The sequence below is a fragment of the Gopherus flavomarginatus genome, chromosome 1, assembly GCF_025201925.1.
Source record: "Gopherus flavomarginatus isolate rGopFla2 chromosome 1, rGopFla2.mat.asm, whole genome shotgun sequence".
In the NCBI taxonomy this organism is placed as follows: domain Eukaryota; kingdom Metazoa; phylum Chordata; order Testudines; family Testudinidae; genus Gopherus; species Gopherus flavomarginatus.
Genome location: NC_066617.1, coordinates 315,586,644 through 315,611,160, shown reverse-complemented (window position 1 = coordinate 315,611,160; position 24,517 = coordinate 315,586,644). Strand labels below are relative to the sequence as shown.

The window sequence follows — 24,517 nt, the reverse complement described above, 5'->3', positions numbered from 1 at the left end:
AGAAAAGAGCCACAGGAATAATTAGAGGATTATAAAACATGCCGGAAGTTGAAGCTAGACAAATTTAGACTGGAAATAAGGTGTACATTTTTAACAGTGACAGTAGTTAACCATTGAAACAATTTACAAAAGGTCTGGTGGAGTCTCCATCACTGACAATTTTTAAATCAAGAATGGATATTTTCTAAAAGATCTGCTCTAGACATTTTTTCAGGGATGTTCTATGGCCCATGTTATACAAGAGGTGGACTAGTCAATCACAATGGTTCCTTCTGACCTTAGAATCTATGAATCCCACAAAGTCCTAAGTAACTTGGCTCCAATCCAGCAAAGTACTTAAGCATGTATTTAAGTGCTTTGTTCGACTGGCGCCAAATAACCCTCAAATGTTAGAGGGAAATTTTGTGCTGAGCAGTCACAAAACGGATTTTTCCAGTGCTTATAATTCAGCTTGTTTTGTTAATTTTTATATTTAGTTAGGCAAACTGGCTTAGAGATAAGTCCTCAGTAAGGACTAGACGTGGAAATTTCAACTTGTTAAGGTCAGCCATTTTTAAACTCATCAACATGCAAAGCAGCATCTTCACATTTTTCTAGAGTGGCAAAAGTACTTTTTGTTTCCCTCACCTTCCATAATTAAAAATGGATGAATGAATTCATCTCAAACTTTCCAAAATATTCACCTTTGGGATGAGACCAAGAATGGAACACTTCAGATGAAATTGAAAATTTTTCAGATAATTATGAGCAGAGACAGAAATATAAGGCTTATGATCAAAGTCAAAATGTAAACTTAACTATAACATCTTTTACTGACAACACCCTACATCTCTGATCACCAAACAACAATGGCAAAGATGACAACAACCTGTCTGGGACATGTATTTATGCTTCAGTGAAATATAATTAACATTCATTTAGTGTGGGAGTCCCACTTTAAAGAATTAAAATAACTTTTAGAGAAAATAAAGTAATAAATAGCTGTTTCCCCTAAAATTTCTAATGCCAGAATCAAGGACACTTACCTCTTTCTCTGCCTTTATGAGGTAGAAAAGCACCAGAAATAAAGGATCCATTGGTGTTGCAAACAATAGGCGTCCATCTATGGACAGAAAGATGAAAGAACATTTAATTCTCAGAAATATAAACACACACAGGCAGCTTGATTATTTCCTTTTAATTTTACTGATAGGGGTTGCAGTGTTTTCATGAAGTGGTTAAGTAAATTCTGTTATTTTGTTTTATAAATGCCTTAATATAGGAGGGCTCAATTCTCAGTTGTGCCTAAGCAACGTTCAAACACAGCAGGATGGCTGTCTTGATAGGAAGCTGACTGTAGCTCAATGATTCTGCTCTCCCCCTAGTCCTGGCAAAAGTTAAAGCTGCAGGGGTCTAGCTTCAATGAATGCTACAGGGGAAATCTCTTCCATCAGCAGAGAATCAGGCATAATGAGACCTCGCTCAGCTGTAGCCCCTTCCCCATTTACATCAGGCAGCAAGCTCTGCAGTAGGAAGCAAAAGATGAGTTGTAGCTGAATTCTGCATGCTTTACAAAGGCCAGAGATTCCCTCTGCATGGGGGAATTCTCTGTTGGTTTCTTATGCGACACAAAGTGAACTTGGTAGACCAGAGAATATGGTCCAGTGCGTATGCTTAATAATATATACCAGTTGCAGTATAGGGCCTTCATTTAACAGAGCCTTCAATATAAATAATAGGAAACAACAATGTAACTTGAAAGCAATTCATTAGATAAGATCTAATAATTGATAACCATTTGAAATTAGAAAAGCAAAAATGAGTGTAGCTATTTGGACTTGACAGCTAGAGAGAGGTTTTTGTTTTAATTCACTAATAGGAAATGAAATTTTAACATACAAAATGGGGAAAGTATTTCCTAAATCTTGCCAAAGACGTAACAACAGAACCAACAGGCCCAATGGTAAATTATAATTTGTGATGTCTTTAATTAATTTGCACATTTATTTCCAAATCTTCTCCATTTTAGAGTAAGATCGCTAAGTAAGTATGAAACCTCATTCCCCAAGTTCTGTCTTACAGTCATTCCTTGTCATTGGTACCTTTTAATCTGACGGCTGGAAGGTACTATCATAGCACTGAGAAAGCAATTTTTTTTAAAGCAGCTTTTTTGTATTTTGGGGACATAGAATACTAAATGTATTTCTATTTCTCTACACACTCATTTGTTCCCATAAAAACAACATTTCCAGTACCAATGAGTCTAATAATGCATTACTGTCACTTGGAAAATATGAGAAAAATCCAAACAATGAGATCATCATTAAATATTTAAAAATAAATTATAAAAAGGCAGAAAGAAAGACAGGCCTTTGGAAGGCAGCAGGGAACTCAGGATATGTCTACACTACAAGTGCTACAATAGTAGAGCTGCAGTGGTGTAGTAAATCCACCCCCTTGAGAGCCAGTAGCTAGTTTGACAGAATTCTTCCATCAACCTATCTGTGTCTAAACCGAGGCTTTGGTAGGCTTACTTTTTCATACTCTTGAGTAACACAGCTAAGTCAATCTATGTTTTAGGTGCAGATCAGGTCTAAGTTTTTGGAACAGCTGAAGAGGGAGCATGCTGTGAAGGTGACATGCTGGCTATCAAAGGGAGGTAATGTTACTCTTTTCAAACAGCAGCTTCTGTAAACTAGATCATTAAGAGCCACAACAAATATGTTACTGCTTGAGAGGCAGTTCAACCCACCTTCCAGGTAGTGTATTTGCATCAGCAGTGGGATATAAAGAAAAAAAAGGCCAACAAGAGAAGATAACAAGAATTACAGGGAACTGGAGTAAGCTCCTCTTTCAGGGGATGCAGGAAATCAAGAATAAAAGATTCCATGGCACAAGTATTGATATGTCAGACAAATGGGAGAAATGACAGGGAAACTCCACTCAGGAACCTGAAAAGCTCACTAACAAAACTAGGTTGAACACGGACCCATTTTAAAGGAAGTGAAAAACTAATGAATTTCAGACTTCTACATACCTAGAATACTCAAACAAAAACAAAAAGCTGGAGAATTATCATCAGAAGAACTACTTTTTCAGAGCTACAGGAGTTAATTTTATACATGTCCCTGCAGCACTCAAAGAAATTAGGAACACCTTTCCAGGCTTCTAAACAAAATGCAGGTAATGGTTCCTGAGGACAGGATGCAGGTGATGGTTTCTCAGGGTATGTCTACACTACAGGATTATTCTGATTTTACAGAAACCGATTTTGGAAACAGATTGTATAAAGTCGAGTGCATGCGGCCATACTAAGCACATTAATTCAGCGGTGTGCATCCATAGTACAGAGGCTAGCGTCGACTTCCGGAGCGTTGCACTGTGGGTAGCTATCCCATAGCTATCCCATAGTTTCCGCAGTCTCCCCTGCCCATTGGAAATCTGGGTTGAGATCCCAATGCCTGATGGGGCCAAAAATTTGTTGCGGGTGGTTATGGGTCCATATCATCAGTCAATCCTCCCTCCATGAAAGCAACGGCAGACAATCATTTCACACTCTTTTCCCTAGATTGCCCGGGCAGATGCCATAGCACGGCAACCATGGAGCCCATTCAGCCTTTTTCCACTGTCACCGTATATCTACTGGATGCTGCTGACAGACGCGGTACTGCAGTGCTACACAGCAGCATCTCCGTGCCTTTGCAAGTTAGCAAAGATGGTTATCATCCATACTGTACCGTCTGCTGCTTTGCAAGTTGACAAAGACGGTTACCAGTCATACTGTACCGTCTGCTGCTGTCATGCAGGCGCCCCCGACTGACCTCACCGAGGCCAGCCAGGAGCACCCACAGGACAATGACGACAGAGACCACTCATAGTGTACCATCTGCCGTCCACAAGGCAAAGCAAGGGGACGCTGCTGTGCAGCGCTGCAGCACCGTGTCTGCCAGCAGCAACCAGGAGACATACGGTGACATTGAAAAAAGGCAAGAAACTATTTTTTTCCCTTTGCTTTCACAAAGGGAGGGGAGGCTGACGACATATACCCTGAACCACCCGCGACAATGTTTTTGACCCTTCAGGCACTGGGAGCTCAGCCCAGAATTCAAATGGTTTTTGGAGAGTGCAGGAACTGTGGGATAGCTACAGTCATCAGTCGCCCCTCCCTCCGTGAGCGTCCATTTGATTCTTTGGCTTTCTGGTACACTTGTCTCAGCTCCTTAAGTTTCATGCAGCACTGTGCTGAGTCCCTGTTGTGGCCTCTGTCCATCATGGCCTTGGAGATTTTTTCAAATGTTTTGGCATTTTGTCTTTTGGAACAGAGTTCTAATAGAACAGATTCATCTCCCCATACAGAGACCAGATTCAGTATCTCCCGTACGGTCCAGGCTGGAACTCTTTTTTTGATTCTGGGACTGCACGGTCACCTGTGCTGATCAGCGCTCCACACTGGGCAAACAGGAAATAAAATTCAAAAGTTCGCAGGGCTTTTCCTGTCTACCTGGCCAGTGCATCCAAGTTCAGATTGCTGTCCAGAGCGGTCACAATCGTACACTGTGGGATAGGTCCCGGAGGCCAATAGCGTTGAATTGTGGCCATCCTAAACCTAATTCGAAATGGCAATGTCAATTTCAGTGCTACTCCCCTTGTCGGAGAGGAGTACAGAAATCAATTTTAAGAGCCCTTTATGTCGACAAAAATGGCTTTGTTGTGTGGACGGGTGCAGGGTTAATTCGATTTAATGCTGCTAAATTCGACATAAACTCGTAGTGTAGACCAGGCCTCAGGCGCCAAGAAAGAAGGTGGGAGGAGAAGGGGACATAGAAAATTCAACATAATCAGTAGCATGAAGCATGCACACTCCCTTGGCTCAACACCCATCCGCAGCAAGTCAAAGCTTACAGCATCATTACTTGCAATCTGGTTATTCCTATATGCACCTGTGCAAAGGAAATTTAGAATTAAACACACACCTAGGGATAATGCAATTAAAGAAGATATACAGTTTTTAGAAAATAGTGTGTTCCCCATCATTAGATGATACTTTGTCTACAAAAAAAATCAAATAAAATAGGATGCAGTAATTGACTGGGCAGGAAACTTTTCTCTAGTGACATCCTCACTGATAAAAACATTGTTAGATCCTTGGTGAGAAGGTACAGAAAGTTGTCTGCCTTCTATTTAAAAAGATAGACTAGGATGAGGAGAAGGCTGTGAATAAATAGGGGAACTTGCTCCAGGTTATGAAATTCCTAAATACCAGCCTCAGAAAAAGAACCATCAGCTTGAGATCCCAAAGCTTTTCTGGGAACCAGAACGGTAAGTGAAAGGAAGAGAGACCAAATGTTCAATGCCTGAAACTATATTTCATTGCTAAAATAAATGGGTCCATTTATGCTTTTTTCCCTCAAATTAAAATATACATACGTTCCCTGAGGACTTGTCAGGTTGATTGAAAAGGAAAGCTAAATATTTTGTGGCACTTGAGTTTACTACAATTTGATTTTTTTCAAGACACACGAACATCTGTCTAATTGAGGCTGCCAAAGGCAGTCTTCTAAGAGACCACAAAGCCACACCCCTGGCTAAATCCAGATGGCATGTGAGTGCCTCAGAAGGTGGAGATACTGTGTGACTGGACTCTACGATTAGGAGACACACCAGTAAATTTATGGGGGGAAAAATGTATGAATATTAGTTACACTTAGGGGTAAGGGAGAAGAAACACTATGTTACTCACCATGTTGAACAGTCTGACCTATAAACCAAGAACGATATTCTTCATGAAAAGCTTTTACTTCAAACAGCTGCTGTGCACTGCTATTGAATAAGTACAGGGCAGCTTCCCCTGTTAAAAGAAATCTGGTTTGTATTTGTAAGCTTTCATGAAAATCAAAAGACCATCCAGTATGTCTGAAGAATGTGCCTAATATATATATAAACATACATACATTCTACATACACTGTAACTACAAAGAAAGCTTAGACAAAGAAAACTATTATATACAGATGTTCGTTTACCAGCTCTATAATCCCCTCTCAATTTTGAATCAATAAATAAAAAGTGTGAATAGTTCATTTTACAGTGCAAAGCCTTTGATTCCAACCCAAATCAGATCACACAAGAAATTAGCTTTTGTCTGTATGGGAGGGAGTGGTGACAGCGAGAATTTCGCTGTTCTTTCTTTGCGTCTGTCTCTGAGTTATCTGACTCAGGGATAGGGAAAGAGAGTACCAGCTGTTTTAAATGCCATTTTATTGTTTGTCGTTTATTTTTGTGTGTTGGTACAGATGTAGGGAGAGTATGGGTTAAATGAATTAGGGAAATGGAGCTGAACTAGTGGGTTTCATTAGAAACTTGAAATCCTGGAGATTACAGAAATGCTTTGTTTTAGGCCCCTTCACAAAATCCCCCTGCTTCTCACTGGTTCACATGGACAAAGTGGAATGGATCATTTTTATGCCTCCCATGTTAGTTTTGATTACAAAATGTCAAATATATTATGAAAAAGGCTGACAATCTCCATTACTATAATGGTAAGTCACCAAGACTTTGCTTTGGAAGTCGTATGATTTTGCAGTCTTGGTTAGTTCTGGCTGAGCACTCAAGAGCACACCAACATTGCATGGGTGTTTACACAATATTTGGAGACAACAATTTATTTATTAAAACACAAATATTCTAAAAAGATGCTAAAAGGGTGTTTTCTTCTCTTCCTATTTCAGATGCTGCACTCATACATAAGGTTACATAACCAAAGGATTGCGCATTACAGATCTTTAAATAGGCTTCTGGTAACTCTACAGCAGGGGTAAGCAACCTATGGCACGTGTGCCGAAGGCGGCACACGAGCTTATTTTCAGTGGCACTCATACTGCCTGGGTCCTGGCCACCGTTCTGGGGGGCTCTGCATTTTAATTTAATTTTAAATGAAGCTTCTTAAACATTTTAAAAACCTTATTTACTTTACATACAACAATAGTTTAGTTATATATAATAGACTTCTAGAAAGAGACCTTCTAAAAACGTTAAAATGTATTACTGGCACGCGAAACCTTAATTTAGAGTGAATAAATGAAGACTCAGCACACCACTTCTGAAAGGTTGCCGACCTCTGTTCTATTAGTAAAGTTACCCAGCTTCGGTGTCAACAACTACACTTAAAGCTCTTTTTCTAAAAGCCTTACCCACACACTTTTTATTCTACAAGTTAAACAGATCACTTCCTTCCCTGGTAAAATATAAATTCTTATCCACATTTTTTTCAATTCTGGTGACAAATTGCAAAGCCAATTCAGTACAGCAGAAGGAAGTTGTGCATTGCTTTATATTTTGAAGCTAAATTCTGAATATTTTTAAGCAGAATTAATAAACTCTCTTTTCATTCTGCATCTCTTATCTTTCACTAATCTCTTCCTTTAGGCACAAAACAGAAACTAGATGATTATCTGCACCTGTAATTAAGTTTCTCTGATGTGTTTTAATGTTATAAACATGAGTGGTGACATTTTAAAAAACCCAGTGATCCTACCGAAAGCAAATGAATTTATGAAGGGAGCGAAGAAACAACCTTAACCAGATTTTTTCAAACAAACTACTTTAAATGTGAAGATTTTCTGTTTAAATAAACTAAACAGGGTTTAATACTGCATACTTTAATGAAAAGAAAGGCTCAGACAAAGGGAGCTTTAAGATACTTTAGCTATGCAACCAAAGAAGAAAATGATTATTTTGGAGATTGGAAGGAGCTTCATTAAATTTTCTACATTATTTGTTTTTCCAATATGTTTCTAATTAAAGGTAAATCATCATCTACTGACAAGAAAAGAGATACCTCACTTTGGACTGAGTAAAAAGAAAATTGTAGTTAAAAATGAAAAGGCTCAAAAGTTTGGCAAGTATAATAAAACCCTCTCCTAAGTGAATGTTTATTTTATAGCATAAGGTGACTAGCTGAAGAATCTAAATTTGGATTTATAAGAAATGCTTGTGGATCCCCAAAAAACTAATGCATTTAAAAGATATATTTGAAATATACCACTTTTTTATGCTGCCAATATTTCTGATGAACAATTCCACCAATTAAAATTATAAAATAAATCCTAAATGTTTGAACTGAATTAACTACACGGCATCGTCAGCAAAATCTCTGGCACATGAAATTAACACTATCATCGTTTCAGTCTGCAAAATATTAATCTGGTAGAGATAAGGAGAGAATTAACCATAATATTAACAATGTCCTTAACTGTTGCAAACTTGCCTGTACTTGGATTACGCAGTCTTGTAAATAAAGGTCCACGATCAGGTTTCACAGGAATATCAGTAACAGGCTCTGAAAATAATTTTAAAATTCATAAATTGAGAGATCTTTCCCACCCCATCATACTTCACCAACATACTTGTCTGTATTACCTGGATTTACCTTTCAGATACTAGTAATTTCCCCCCGAAAGCCACACAGTATGCCCATTACATCAGCACACAAGAATGGCTATACCGGACAAGAACAATGGCCACCTAGCCCAGTAGCCTTCTTATGACAATGGCAAGTGCCAGTGCTTCAGAAAAAATGGACAGAACAGGGCAATTTCCAATCATCCACCCCCCCGTCATCCATTCCTAGCTTTTGGAAATTGGAGGTTTAGGGACACCAAGAGCATGCGGTTGCATCTCTAATATATTAAATATATGCTAATATATCCTAATATATCTTTTTTGAGATGGGGTGACCAAAACTGCAGATAGTACTGAAGGTGTGGGTGTTCATGGATTTGTTCAGTGGTGTTATGATATTTTCAGTTTTGTTTTCTATCCCATTCCTAATGGTTCCTAACATAATGTTAGCTTTTCTGGGGGGTGGGTGGGGGACAGGACGGGGACTGCTGCTGCACACTCAGTGGATGTTTTCAGAGAACTAGCCACAGTGCCGTCACAATCTCTTTCTTATGCGGTAACAACTGATTTAGACATCATTGTTTTGTATGTATAGTTGGAATTATGTTTTCAAAAATGCATGGCTGTGCCCTCATTAACACTGAATTTCATTTGCCATTTTGTCACAGTCATACAGTTCTGTGAGATCCCTTTGCAACTCTTCACGGTCAGATTTGGACTTAACTATTTTAAGTAATTTTGTATCATCTGCAAATTTTGCCACCTCACCATTTACACCCTTTCCCAGATCATGTATAAGTATGTTGAACAGTACTGGTCTCAGCACAGATCCTTTGGGGACCCTCCTATTTACCTCTCTCCATTTATTCCTACCCTTTGGGTATACCTGCACTGCCATTAAAAACCCGCAACTGGCCTGTACCAGCTGACTCAGGCTCACGGGGCTTGGATTAAAGGGCTGTTTAATTGTGGTGTAGACGTTCAGGCCTGAGCCTGAACATCTACACCATAATTAAACAGCCCCTTAGCCTGAGTCCTGGGAGCTTGAGTCAGCTGGCACGGGCAAGCCATAAATATCTAACTGCACTGTAGAGATACCCCTTGATTCCCAGCTTTTAACCAGTTACTGATCTATGAGAGGACCTTCTCTTATCCCATGACTGCACACTCTGCTTAAGAGCCTTTGGCGAGGAACCTTGTCAAAAGCTTTCTGAAAGTCCAAGTACACTATTTCCATCACCCTTGTCCATGTTTGTTGACACTTTCAAAGAGTTCTATTAGATTGGTGAGGCAGCATTTGCCTTTATAAAACCCAACGCATTTTGTTCATCTATGTACTTGATAATTTTTTTCTGACCTACAGATTCAACCAATTTCCTGGTACTTAAGTTAGACTTACTGGCCTGTAATTGCCAGGATCACCTCTGGGAACTTTGTTAAAAATTGGTGTCCATTAGCTACCCTCCAGTTATCTGATACAGAGGCTGAAATACGTTATAGGTATCATATCACAGGGCGTAGTTCTGAAGAAACTCAGATATGAAATTGCAGAACTCTTAGGTGAATATCAACTCGTCTTGGGGGCGTATTACTGTTTAATTTATCTATTTGTTCCAAAACCTCCTCTATTGACTTCTCAAGCTGTGAAAGTTCCTCAGATTTGTCACCTAAAATAATGGCTTAGGTGCAAGGATGTCCCTCACATCCAATACAGTGAAGACCAATACAAAGAATTCATTTAGCTTCTCCATAACGGCCTTGTCTTCCTACAGTGCTCCTTTAGGACTTCGATCGTCGAGTGGCCCCACTGACTGTTTGGTAGGCTTCTTGCTTCCAATGTACTTAAAAAAATATTTGTTGTTAGTTTTTGTGTCTTTTTCTAGTTGCTCTTCAGATTCTTTCTTGGCCTGCCTAGTTTACGCTTGACCTACCAGAATTTATGCTCCTTTCTATTTTCTTCACTAGGACTCGACTTCCAATTTTTGAAGGATGCCTTTTTGCCTTTAACCAGTAGCGTAGCTAGTGGGATGCATCAGAAGCAGCTGTTTCTCCTCCCCACATTTTTAAAAAGCAGCACCTCACGGGCTCTGCTCTGAAAGGCCTATCCGGCTTCCGCCCTGCCCCCGCCGATCAGCTGTCTCTCCCAGCAGGAAGGAGATAGCTGATCACGAGGCGGAAGCGGCACCTGCCGGCCAGCACTGCCAGCAACACGGCCGAAGGAGCCGTGGGGCAGGCGGCTGCGGCAGACCGGCGCAGAAGCAGCTCGCTCGGACCGCGCCTGACCTTCTTCCCCTACCCCCCAAGAGGTAGGGCCAGCGCTGAGCTGGGCTGGTGCTGCACGCGGCGAGCCCCTCCCAGGCTCTCCCGGTCCCAGGGGCAGCTCCAGGCCCCTCTGCACAGAGAACCTCGGGGACTCCAGTCCACTCCCATTCCCGGTAACCCCTCCCCAAGCTCTATAACCCGTGTACCCCTCCCATGTACCCCATGCCCCTGCCTTTCCATCCCCTTCACCTCCCCTCGTACCTCTGTCCTCTGCCAGCCTCCCTGTACAGCCATGAGGGGGCGCAGCATGGCCACAGTGTGGCCGGAGGAGCCAGCCAAGGGGGGAGGGGGCACGGCGTGGCAGGAGGAGCCAAAGGGGGCGCCTTTTTTATGTTTGCTTGCTCCCACTGCTGTTAAAACCTGGCTACACCACTGCTTTTAACCATTTCTTTTACTCTGCTGTTAAACCACTGTGGCATTTTTGGGGTCTCTTACTGTCTTTTATATTATAGTCGCTATTACTGAGCAATTCAGTTATAATCACCTGTTGGACCAGATTCTGTGTATCACTTAGGACTAAAACAAGAATTGGCTCTCCCTCTGTGGATTCCAGGACAAGCTGTTCCAACAAGCAGTTACTTATGATCTCTAGAAATTTTATCTGTGTCCCTTCCTGAGGTGACATATATCCAGTCAATATGAAGATAGTTGAAATCCCTCATCATTAATTTATTTTCTGTCTTTGTAGCCTGTCTAATCTCCCTGAGGATTTCACAATCACTATCACCATCCTGGTCAGGGAGCTGGTAGTATATTCCTACTACTTACTATACTCTTACTGTTCAAGCATTGAATTTCTATCCATAGAGATTCTGTGGTACACTTTGATTCGTTTAAGCTGTTTACTTTATGTGACTCTAGGCTCTCTTTCACATACAATGCCAGGTCCCCACCAGCATGACTTACTCTGTCATTTCTTACATTGACTAGAAGTAATTTTCATTAGAAATCAGTTATGCTTGAATATCAGGTTGGCATACAGACGGGGAGAACATTGCAAGGGTGCTGTCTTGCAGAAATGGATACCAAATCAACTTGGTCTTGAACATTAAGAAACCCTATTTATGCGGAACACATTCTTTAGTATTCTCTCTTGTATAAGAAGTCAGGGTAAGAAAGCATTACTTTTGTGGAAAGGGCATCAGATATAAGAGAAAAAGACCACATTTTGCAAGCCTTGAGAAAGGCATAGCGATCTTTACTTACAAAGGTAACTGGATTGTCTTTTTTTGAGGTTTTCAGCCCCACACTCAGTGAAAAGGATAATGTTGTTGCTAAGTCAATGGGCTTTCTTAAAAAGAAATACCAAAGCATCTTTGTTGTTTCCAGGAAAACTAAGAATTAAAATGTGTCTTTTGTCTTAAGGTCTAAGACCCATAATTGGTTAAAAAAATTGGAGAATATAAGTAAAGGCCAAACCGAAGATGCAGCAAGAGGTCTCTTGTTAAATCCTAAAGGAAGATGGTGGATTATTTGCCACAATATACAAGAATAGTTTTTATAAACTCTGTCCCAAGGAGTTTCTTTTATACGAGCAAAAAAACAAGTTAGAGCGTGCAAGGTCCTTTGATTAGAAATCATGCCTTTCAATTAATTCAATGGGGGAAGGGATAGCTTCCAACCTTGATATTCTAGGATTCTATACTGTACCAAGATGGAGGCAGATAGACAAAACTGCTCACCCAGTAAAGGTAGGTGTATTAGCAATAGATAAACTAGACAATTGTTCATACGGCACAGCATTTAAGAATGACTATATTACAGATTCACACACATATAAAGTGCCTTTATAACCCCAACAAATGAGGTAATTAAGAGCTAAACACAATGTCTTTATGAGGCTGTTTAAATAAATGTCAAAACTGGTTTAATGCAGTATTATTGTAGCTGCGTTAGTCTCAGGATATTAGAGAGACAAGGTGGGTGAGGTCATATCACTTATTGCAGTGGCTCTCAACTTCTCCAGACTACTGTACCTCTTTCAGGAGTTTGATTTGTCTTGCATACTCCCAAGTTTCACCGCTCTTAAAAACTACTTGCTTACAAAATCAGACATAAATACAAGTGTCACAGCACACTGTTACTGAAAAATTGCTTACTTTTTCATTTTTACCATATAATTATAAATCAACTGGAATATAAATATCACACTTACATTTCAGTATATAGTTTATATAGAGTGGTATAAACAAGTCATTGTCTGTATGAAATTTTAGTTGGTACTGACTTTGCTAGTGTTTCTTATGTAGCCTGTGGTAAAACCAGGCAAATATCTAGATAAGCTGATGTACCTCCTGGAAGACCTCTGTGTACCCCCAGGGATACACATACTCTAGGTTGAGAACCACTGTCTTATTGGACCAACTTCCATTGGTGAGAGAGAAAAGCTTTTGAGCTTTTTTTTTAATTGGTTCAATAAAGGAATATTACCTCATCCACCTTGTCTCTCTAAAATTTGTTTTGGTATATATTATTTAAGGTATAGTCTACAGTAATCTATGCAGTATTCATCAAGTAACACCAGTTTTAAAAAAATACTTTAAGATGGCCATGTCATTTTCACTGAAGTCTACAAAATGAATTTCACAACTTACTCAATCCTGAAACTGATTTAAGAGAGGCTATAAAGGTTTTGAAAATGTGCAGCTCAGCAGGTACACTAAAGTGTAATCCCAGAACCCTTATTTTCTATCCTCATGCATTCCCTCACATGAAAGCCTCTCCCACTTTAACACAGGCCAAGTCTAAAATAATACCAGAACAAACAATTAATGCTTTTTAAAAGTGTCCAGACTTCTTTCACATTTAACAAAAACACTCAGGTCATCTGATGACTTTCACTTGCCCGACTCATTCCTAAAATCTTGGGGGAAACCTTATCATATTTCCTGGAGGTTAGACATACAACCAAATTCCATATATATAATGGTTATTGTTAAATGAATAAATTGGAAAGGAACATAAAACCCCACCAAGGTACATGAAGCAATTATGGATGACCCAAAAATCTATTTTTATAAGCAAATTTTAAAATGAATACTCTGTTTAACAGACTGGTATCAAAGGATATGGAATTCTCAGGCAAAAAGATGCCATTAAGGTTGGCATTATAAGCACATTGAGGACTTTTTTTCAAAAAGAAAGGCTCATTAAAAAATCTCAAAATACCAAGTTAAGATTTCATTTAAAAACAGATATTAAAACATATGGATTTATCTAGTTTAAAGTCATCTGCATAATTATATTTTCTTCCATTCCCTGCAGTACTGCAGGCCCACGCAGCGTTTGCACATTGTTTATAACCTGGGAACATTTTGATGAAGTCCTTTTGATAGATACTTTAATAAAGGCTTTAAATAGAGTGATAGAGATACTAATACTGCAGATATTTTAGATCTAATAATCTCACTTCATTTGTGTACCTCATGGAGTCAAGGAACTCTGAAGTACATGGCTTCAGTTCAGTACCAATGACTCTATGGTACATAAGTGTGATGCCCTATCACTCTGTTCCTGGGCTTATAAGTAATACAGACCTTTTAGAAGGGCTGAATAAGATTATATAGGATTTATGACACTTTATATGATCTAAGAGTTTTACAAAGTTTAATTAGTTCCAATCAACAAATGAATAAACTCAGCTACACAGAGGATAAGTGACTTGGTAGAGGTCAGAAAGTCAGTCAAGTATCAGAGAAAGGACTATAAACTTGATTTCTTGACTCTCAGTCCCATATTGCATCTTCACAAAAACCCTCAACTACTTCAGCAAACAGGCACTTTTGCACAGACACACATTCTGCAGGAGCATCCATTGCATTTTCTTTGAAAATTTTGCCTTCGCATTCGATTTCTCAACTATGTTCAAATACCAGAGTGTTGGAGAGCTTACATTTCTGGCTTTTTTCATAACAAATCTATAATACTATCTTCAAAAATTGAGTGAGGACTTCTCCAATGCTTACTGTCAATGCCCTAATGGTTATCAGTGTGGCAATCACTGATACACTGATTGGTGCTCTCCAGCAAAGGGCTAAATTCAGAAGTGATGTTTAAGATGGTACGAGGTAGGCTCCTCAAACTTACACCACCTTGTCCATCACCTGCGAATTGTAAGGTGCACAGACAAACACGAGTTATCTTGAGTGAAACTTCAGACAGAAACAACTATCAGATGGTTTGGTTAGTCTTTTGCCCCTATTCCCAAGTGGAATGACTGATTTTGCATATCAGGACCACTATAGCCCGCCTCTGGCTTCACCCTGTTCAGACATAATTGAACTCTTTTAGAGCAACTTACAAGGAAGAAGTCTAATTAGACTTGTCTACAGAGAAATAGCACTAATTCAGCAATTGGTGTAGCTATACCCACGTTGAACCTTAGGTGTACATAAGGGCATGCCAGAGTTTGCACCCAGTAAAGTAAACCCTCATTAGCCCAAGCAAGGTTAAATCCTGACTAGCGTAACTGAAGCAAACCCTAGCTTCCTCTTGTCTACACTTAAGGGTTAACATTGGTGCAGGTACATCAACTGCTGAATCAGCACTATTCCTGAATGCAGATAATACCTAAATTGGTATAACTTGCTCACTCAGGAGCCAGAATATAGGAAACAGAAGTAGGGGAGGGTCTCATATCTCTTTTTGGTTACTTTACTTGTAACACTCCTCTCTTCTGGCCCCACAGCTTACGAGTTACATCAAAGTAGTCTTCCAATACTTAGTGGGCCATATTCAGAGATGACATATTAGAAGGGGTGCAAATTACCTGTTGGTAAAAGTTCTTAAGTGTAAGGGAATCTAAGCTGGTGTAATGTACACATTGCAGGAAGAAGAGGTAAATTATGCCAACAAAGCCTCTCTCTAAACTCACCACTGAATTTGACCTGGACACTCAATCCACTAACTTTTTAAGGTGACTTTAATATTAAACATATATTCTGCTGTGTTTTTATGTAAAATATACAAAGTTCTATTTCATTTTTTTTAAACCTACTTGTTCAGGGAATGTTGTTGAAGAGACAGATAAATATAAAAGGCCAAATGTCTCTCTGAATTTCAAATTCTAAGCAATTCCTGGATTCTGTTTTATAATAGTCTATAACCGTGTTTTGCTCTATGTCAGATGAACAAACTGGTTAAACATCTTTTATTTTAGATTAAACAGAAATGAACAAAAACAAAAGTTTTAAAAGGCGGGGTTTTAACATGCTGCTCCTGGGGGAATTTTGTGTCACTGCACAATGCAGAATTTTGCAGAAATGAACGCTGTCTGCGCAGAATTTCCTTTCCCTCACATAAATGGGCAGTAGTGCTGTAGCTGCCACTACGAACCACTGGACTCGGCAGAGCTTGCACACAGAAGACACTTCTAGGGGGAGGGAGAGTGAGCTAGAGGGTCCCTGGAAGCTGCAGTTCCCAGCATTCCCTGAGGGAAAGAGAGGCAGCATGAAGGAAACTGTGCAAGCCTGGGACCAAGCATCAGGCTGTTTCTCCCTCTGGATCCCTGGGCTCTGTGGGGGAAGGGTGTCTGGGCGTGGGGGGGCCCCACAGCTGAACTCGGGGAGGGGAGATGGGTATCTGGGCCGGCGGGGAGATAGGGTGCAGGTATCTGGGCTGGGGGGGCTTTGCAGCTGGGCTTTGGGGAGGAGGTGGTTTGGGTGTATTGGCTGGGGAGGGGCAAAGGTGGGCTCAGGGGTGAGGAATTGTGCGTGTCTGGCCCCCCAGCTCGGATCTGGAGCGAGGGGAAGTAATGGGGGCAGAGAAACAGGAACTGGGTTGCCATAGGGGTTTCTTTAACTCTCTACTCCCGGGGGAATTTGTGTGTGTGTCTGTATAGTTACAGACATACTTGCTGATAGGTATTTTGAAATTACCAAAATAACTGGAACTGGAATGATTATGTAGTGTTATTTTGACAAATAAAATTTGCAGAATTTTGCAGAATTTTAAAATATTGTGCACAAAACTTTTAAAGTTTTGGAACAGAATCCCCCAGGAGTAATGATATATAAAAGAATAAATATAATTTGTCTATGTAAGTTGTTGATATATATTACATTTTACATTCTATGAGTCCTAGAGCTTATTTTAATATGACTACTTTTACAATATAATCCAGAGTTTTCAAGCTGGTCACTCCCTCTCTTATTCCTTGGGCTCATGTGAAAGCCTCACATATTCAGTTATGTTTGCTGATGCCCTATGGCAGGGGAGCCAACCTGTGGCTCCAGGGCCATATGCGGCTCTTCAGAAGTTAATATATGGCTCCTTGTATAGGCACTGACTCTGGGGCTGGAGCTACAGGCGCCAACTTTCCAGTGTGCTGGGGAGTGCTCACTGCTCAGCCATGGCTCTGCCACGGACCCTGCCCCAACTCCACCCCATCCCCTGAGCCTGCAGTGCCCTCGCTCCTCCCTCCCACAAGCCTCTTGCATGCCATGAAACAGATGATTGGAAGGTGCTGGGAGAAAGGGGAAGGTGCCGATTGGCAGGGCTGCTGGTGGATGGGAGATGCTGGGAGCGGGTGGGGGGAGCTGCAAGGGGGCTGCGGACATATTACTGTGGCTCTTTGGCCATGTACATTGGTAAATTCTGGCTTCTTCTCAGACTCAGGTTGGTCACCCCTGCCCTATGGGTTGGTAGCATTGTTTCTGGTAAACAACATTTGCTTAGAAAACATGCCAAATATCCTGCAGATGAAAAAGTAAAGCCACAACATAACTGTTCCTTTCATTATTAAACAATGAAAACAGGCTTTTTCTCTGCTCTGATTAGTTCAACTGAAGCCTTAGAAATTGCACCACTCGGTCTTCCAATTTAACTATTTGGCATTCCACTGATTTCTGTTGCAACAGTATCTTGCCCTTTCCAATGCTGCATCACAGTGATCAGCCGGGGGAAAACATGTCACCATTAATTGAAGTGCAAAAGTTTCAGATTAAGATTTACTATCAGTCTGAATAGTTGCATTTGATGAAGTGGGTTCTAGCCCACGAATGCTTATGCCCAAATAAATTTGTTAGTCTCTAAGATGCCACAAGGACTCCTCGTTGTTTTATCAGTCTGAATGGTGAGTCAGGAGATGGATAATGGAATAACAGCTTTTTATTTCTAGCTGGTTTCAATCCAGGCCATGTCTACACTACCCGCCGGATCGGTGGGTAGTAATCGATCTATCGGGGATCAATTTATTGTGTCTCATCTAGATGCGATAAATCGATCCCCGAATCGACGCCCATACTCCACCTCAGCAGGAGGAGTAAGTGGAGTCGACGGGGGAGCCGCAGCGGTTGGCTTGCCGCTGTGAGGAAGGCCAGGTAAGTCAAACTAAGATACTTCAACTTCAGCTACACAAATAGCATAGCTGAAATTGCGTATCTTAGATCAATCCCCCCCTGTGTAGACCAGCCCCCAGTCTACCATTAGCAACTAGAAATCATGCGAGGGCTGTTCAATGGTCTCTGTGACATTAATACAATACTAAATTCTGGGTACAATGGGACTAGTCACATGAGAAAAGTGTGTGTGGTTAAGTGTTTGCAGAGTCAGGCCCTAACTTTGTAGCACTCTATTTCACACAGTTTTCAGTATAGCAAGCTGCTGCCATGCTGCTTAGGGCTTGGCAGATATCAAGATACACATGATTTAGGTAGAGTTTCAGTTTTATTTCTGAATACTTGCTGACAAGTCCCCTAATTTCAGTTTCCCTTCTCTGTTTGGATCGATTCCAAGACATCTGTTTCTTTGCAGAATTAGCCCATCATCTCCATTAATGTTAAAAAAAGGCACAATCAAAGCAAGACGAACTATTCATGTCCAGGTGAAAATAATGCAACTGAATATATAGGGTGGTACATGATATCAACACCCATGTGAGCTATTCTAATGCTAAGATTACTCATGCGAGCAGCCACAGGTGTGCCTTAGTGTTTGTAGGATGGGATCCTTTGGATGTACCTACTTTCCAAGAAGAAAAAGTAACAAATAGCTCTTTTGTGCTTCTTGTTGTAACAGTAAAACAAATCTTTCCTCTCCATAAGTTTCCCTGCATAAGATCAGAAATTTGTTACTTACCTACCCCACAAAGGAGTTGCAAGAATTAGGGAGACAAGATAGAGATTCCACAATTAAGGACCAGATCCTGTAAATAATTATTCATCTGAGTAACCCTTACCCACATAAGTAGTCATGGAACTATTATCATGAGTAAGGACTACTCACATGAGCAAGAGTTATCATGATCAGGCCCTAACACTGTAACTAGCTTTTGTTATAAGCCCCATTTTGCCCACTTAACTTCCTCAAAAAACAGACTATGATGTTGGAAATTTGGAAAGCAAAGTCAAATTTTGCAAGTATCGCCATAAGAGAATTTTACAGAAATTAGACAAAACACTTCTGAAATATGGGACTTCAAAAAGTGACATTCAACTTTCTGTAATTTATCAAAAACACTTTATCAAAAAACATTAAATGTATTATATTCAGTGGTCTTCAATTAGACCTCAACTATTAGACCAATTAGACCTAGGACTATTTCTGATTATGTCAGCAGCAAAACCTTGGAGCTATTTGCTATGGACTTTTGAAACTCAATATGTGCTTGCAGGTACTATTGAATTTAATAAACTTTCCTGTACATTTGATGAACTTTATAAACTTTGCTGGAGCTGTGCTGGAAAAGTTGGCAGCTTTGCCAATGCAGCTGTTCCCACATCAGGAGCACTCTGCTGGTATATTATACCTATACTATACCAGTAAAGCCCCCCAGTGTACACATAGCCTCTGTAAGGAAACCTGTTTGAGTTCATGGAAGTTACAAGCTCTGGATCCAATCCTGAAAATGCTGATGTGAGAGATTAACATCTTGCACAGAACTGACTGCTCACATGCATAAAGTTAAGTGTGTTAAAATTAATAGGACAGAGGCATTTGTGGGCAAAGCCAACAGTTTGAATACTGTACTTAACTCTAAACTGAAGTTTGCATAGATGTCAAAGTAAGAAGTATCAGAGGGGGGAGCCGTGTTAGTCTGGATCTGTAAAAAGCAACAAAGAGTCCTGTGGCACCTTATAGACTAACCAACGTATTCGAATATAAGCTTTTGTGGGTGAATTCATGTCTGTTAGTCTAAAAGGTGCCATAGGACTCTTTGTTGCCTTTTAAAGTGGAAGTGAATCCCCATCCTATACTGGAATTCGGGAAATCTGGGTTCTATTCCTGGTTCTGCCACTAGCCTGGTAGGTGAACTCACTTCACCTCGCACTGTATCTCAGTCTTCCCATCCGTAAAATGAGGAGAATGATACTGACATCCCTTGTAAACTGCTTTGAGATCTGCAGATGAAATGCATGATGTAAGAGCTAGTAGTTATTATTAGGGCTGTTAAGAGATTAAAAAAATTAATCGTGATTAATTGCATTGTTAAACAACAATAGAATATACTTTATTTTAAACATTTTTAGATGTTTACCACATTTTCAAATACACGTCTACCCCAATATAATGCTGTCCTCGGGAGCCAAAAAATCTTGCCGCGTTATAGGTGAAACCGTGTTATATTGAACTTGCTTTGATCTGCTGGAGTGCGCAGCCCCGTCCCCAGAGCGCTGCCTTTCCACATTATATCCGAATTCGTGTTATATCGGGTCGTGTTATATCGGAGTAGAAGTGTATATTAATTTCTATTACAACACAGAATACAAAGCGTTCAGTGCTCACATTATATTTATTTTTATTACAAATATTTGTACCGTAAAAAGCAGAAGAAATAGTATTTTTCAATTCACTCCATACAAATATTGTAGTGCAATCTCTTTACCATGAAAGTTGAACTTACAATGTAGAATTATATAAAAAAAACCCTGCATTTAAAAATAAAACAATGTAAACTTTAGAGTCTACAAGTCCACTCAGACCTACTTCTTGGTCAGCCAATCACTCAGACAAACAAATTTGTTTACATTTGTAGACGGTAATGCTGCCTGCTTCTTGTTTACCATGTAACCTGAAAGTGAGAACAAGCGTTCGCATGGCACTGTTGTAGCCAGCACTGCAAGATATTTACGTGCCAGATGCGCTAAAAATTCATAGATCCCTTCATGCTTCAAGCACCATTCCAGAGGACATGGTTCCATGCTGATGATGGGTTCTGCTTGATAATGCTCCAAAGCAGCACGGACTGACATGTTTATTTTCTTCATCTGAGTCAGATGACATCAGCAGAAGATTGATTTTCTTTTTTGGTGGTTTGGGTTCTGTAGTTTCTGCATCAGAGTGTTGCTCTTTTAAGACTTATAAAAGCATCCTCTACACCTCTTCCCTCTTAGATTTTGGATGGCACTTCAGATTCTTAAACCTTGGGTTGAGTGCTGTAGCAATTTTTAGAAATCTCACATTGGTACCTTCTTTGCGTTTTGTCAAATGTGCTGTGAAAGTGGTCTTAAAACAAACACGTGCTGGGTCATCATCTGAGACTGCTATAACATGAAACATATGCAGAATGCAAGTAAAACAAGGCAGGCAGTATACAATTCTCCCTCTAAGGAGTACAGTCTCAAATTTAATTGATGCATTATTTTTTTAATAAGCATCATCGACATGTCCTCTGGAATGGTGGCCAAAGCAAGGAAGGGGCATACGAATGTTTAGCATATCTGGCATGTAAATACCTTGCAACGCTGGCTACAAAAGTGCCATGCAAATGCCTATTCTCACTTTCAGGTGACATTGTAAATAATAAGCAGACAGCAGTATCTCCCATCAATGTAAACAACCGTGTTTGTCTTGGCGATTGGCAGAATAAGAAGTAGGACTGAATGGACTTGTAGGTTCTAAAGTTTTACAGTTTTGTTTTTGAGTGCAGTTATGTAACCAAAAAAAATCTGCATTTGTAAGTTACACTTTCAGGATCAAGAGATTACACTTTAGTACTTGTATGACAGGAACTGATATATATAGTAGAAGAATATAATATTTCTTGTATCATTTTTACAGTGCATATTTTTGTAATAATAATAATATAAAGTGAGCACTGTGTATTCTGTGTTGTAACTGAAATCAATATTGAAGAGGCAGAAAAACATCCAAAAATATTTAGTAAATTTCAATTGGTGTCAGATCCAGGTGTGGAAGAGAAAAGATAAGAATGAAGCCAGGAAGGAATCAGTAAATCCAGAAGAAAATAGGGTTGAGAAATGCATCTTTTCTCAGTTTTCTACAGTTTGTGCACATTCTCTCTCACTCAGCCACCTTCATTTAAAAAATAACCAATTTTTTGTTCGGAGATTACTGAAGATAAGAATCAAATGATATTTTTAATCCAGACACTGCAAAAAATTAGCAGTAATGCAATGTTACATTTACAAACCATACTGAATGACAGTTGTGGAATGGAGGGAAATACAGGCCAGAGAGGATTTCAGTTTTTAAGGCCCTCATCTGAAACATTCTTCCATCAGACACAGGGAATTCTGTTTATTATCCTATAAGGATGAAGGGTTGACTAGATCCCATCAGGTTTAGAACTTTGTGTTTCAGAGGGGTCTAAGTGTTTCAAACCTGATGTTTATGTCTCTATGCCATTCCCTTTAGAAAACAGCAGAGAGAATAAACTGTTAAGTAGGTGAGGCTCCTTCACTAGAGATCGTCAAAAACAGGTGAGATCAAGCACCTGTGGGAGTATTCTAGAAATAACATTTTGCACTTGTACAGCATCTTCTCTCCAAGGATCTCACAGCAATTTACTAATTCTAATGAGTTAAACCCTGTGACATCCTAGTGATGTAGGAAAATATTGAGTCCAGACTAAAAAGCAGAATGGTGAACTCTGTAAACTTTGCTTAAGGTTACACACAGGAAGCTCTAGTAGATGATCCAGCAACTTAGCAGGATAGGGGTTGGCTGGATATACAAAGAGGTCTTGACTAGGGTGCAAGTCAGCCAAGGAAATCTAAGCATTTGATAAGGGAAGAGCTCTCTCCCCTTCTGCAACATCAGTAGCCTTTGAGATGCATCTAGCTCACCCCTGAGCGGGAAGGGGCAGCAGATATAAACCATCAAATCCTGCCTTAAATACACCTCCTGCAGCTGCCCCCTTGACTGTAATACAGCTGCAAAGAATTTAACCTACAATGAGTAGCCCCTCAGCTCCCGCTGGGTACTGCTCCCTGGGGCTGGATGGGGCACAACAACAAGGGGAGCCTGGCTGGACCAAGGGGATCAAATCACACTGCACTGAGGTCTTGCCCCTCCTGGCCGAGATGGGGTACAGGGCTCCAGTCTCCCCAGGGGCGCTGGTGGGGGGCTGGGACAGGGGCCGCTGAGGGAGGCGCAATCTCCCCCGGGGGCGCTGGTGGGAGACGGGGCGCAGGGCTCCAGCTGCTCCGTGAGGCCTGGGAGGGGGGTTACCTGGTGCAACCAGCACCCACTGGTCGGGTTGCGAGTCCGCCGGGCGCCGCCGCCCGCCACCCAGCATGGTCCGGGACCCCTGCGCTCTCGGCGCTGCCCGTCTCGGCCTCCGCATCCGAATAACGGCGGGGCCGGGGTGGACGCGCGGGGCGGGGGAGCCGCGTGCGCAGAGCCCTCCCGCCAGCGCTGCCCCAGGCCCGGCGGAGGCCCGAGAGCCCGGGGGGAGGCGGGGGCCGCGCGATCTGCGCGCGGGGGTCACGGGGGAGCCCAGTCGCTCGCGCGGCAGCCAGGCAACCCCTAGCTGAGGTTTGCCGCGCACCCCCCCCACCAGCGCCGCCAAATGGTACGCGCCCAGGAGGGGCGGGAGCGGAGCCGGACACACTGCGGCGCCTCGCGCTCGCGCTCGCGCTCGCCCCCTCCCTCTGCGCGGCGGGGCTGATTCCCCGCCCCTGAGCCCTTCCCCAGCTGTGAGGCGCTGCAGTGCGCCGCCGTGAGCTGAGGGGCGGACCCCTCCCCCGCACCTCCCTCCGCACACCCGCCTACCCCGGCCCCAAGGGACTAACAGGAGGAAACTCCCCATTGCGTTATAGTCGCACCCGGCAGAGCGCGGAGGTTCTCCGCACCGCTCATTCCGCCGTGCCCAGGCCTTGTGCCGGGCATTGCAGTCCTGGAGCGGGGCCGCATTGTGCTGCCCAGACTCAACACAGAGCCGATCCCGGCCCCAAAGAGCCGATCCACGCTACTGTTAATAGCATCTGTTAAGGGGGGCATGAAATAGCAGCGCACGTTGTTTGCCATCATACAACGTTATACAAAAACACACCCTACAACCAAACAGCAGCAGCACAGGACAGGCAAGGCCAGGACATTCCAAATGGCTACGTTCATGTTACAGAAAACAATTTCCTGATGGTTGGCTATATACATTGATACCCTTAAAATTATGTTAACCTACGTTCATTTTAATTTTCCTTGTTTTTTTGTTTTGTTTTTTTGACTGAAGGAGGAATAAGGACATAGGAAAAGCCAAGGACCATATTATGGCACCTGCTGTAAAGCAGAAATCACTGGAAAGTTCTGCTTATTAAGTGATGGCCTGATATGGTTCCACAGTTATTCTTTTTAGGACCTTACAAACTACCCACGCTACCGAACTTGAAAATTCACCAGCAGAATTTATAAACCCCACTGTTTGTGTTTGCCGTGATTATAAAATCCACTGGAGCTGGCTGTGTTTGTAATCTCTGCCAGAGCATCTATATTTCAAACGGAAGTGATTACTATGTTGAAACCTGTCTACAGAGAAAGTTTTTCATAGGGGAAAATATTCTCTATAAATACTGACAACAATAATAACTTGGGCCTTGATCCTGCAAAGACTTAAGCCATGTGCTCAAGAATATCTAA

The 24,517-nt window shown here is 41.3% G+C and overlaps 1 protein-coding gene across 3 annotated transcripts in view; it reads right to left on the bottom strand.

Annotated features, from left to right (window-relative positions):
• The window catches only part of RNASEH2B (ribonuclease H2 subunit B), a 60,350-nt gene extending 36,857 nt beyond the window's left edge, over positions 1-23,493 (bottom strand). The window contains exons 1-4 of one of the 3 annotated variants that reach the window (XM_050950886.1): positions 23,111-23,493; positions 8,244-8,315; positions 5,720-5,827; positions 1,026-1,102 (exon numbers count right to left, since the gene is read on the bottom strand). In XM_050950886.1, the coding sequence (XP_050806843.1) occupies positions 1,026-1,102; positions 5,720-5,827; positions 8,244-8,315; positions 23,111-23,225 (372 nt within the window). In that variant the 5' untranslated portion in view covers positions 23,226-23,493. The remainder of the gene's footprint in view (positions 1-1,025; positions 1,103-5,719; positions 5,828-8,243; positions 8,316-23,110) is intronic. The other 2 variants (XM_050950877.1, XM_050950868.1) reach the window with 2 other exon arrangements.
• Positions 23,494-24,517: the final 1,024 nt, after the last annotated feature.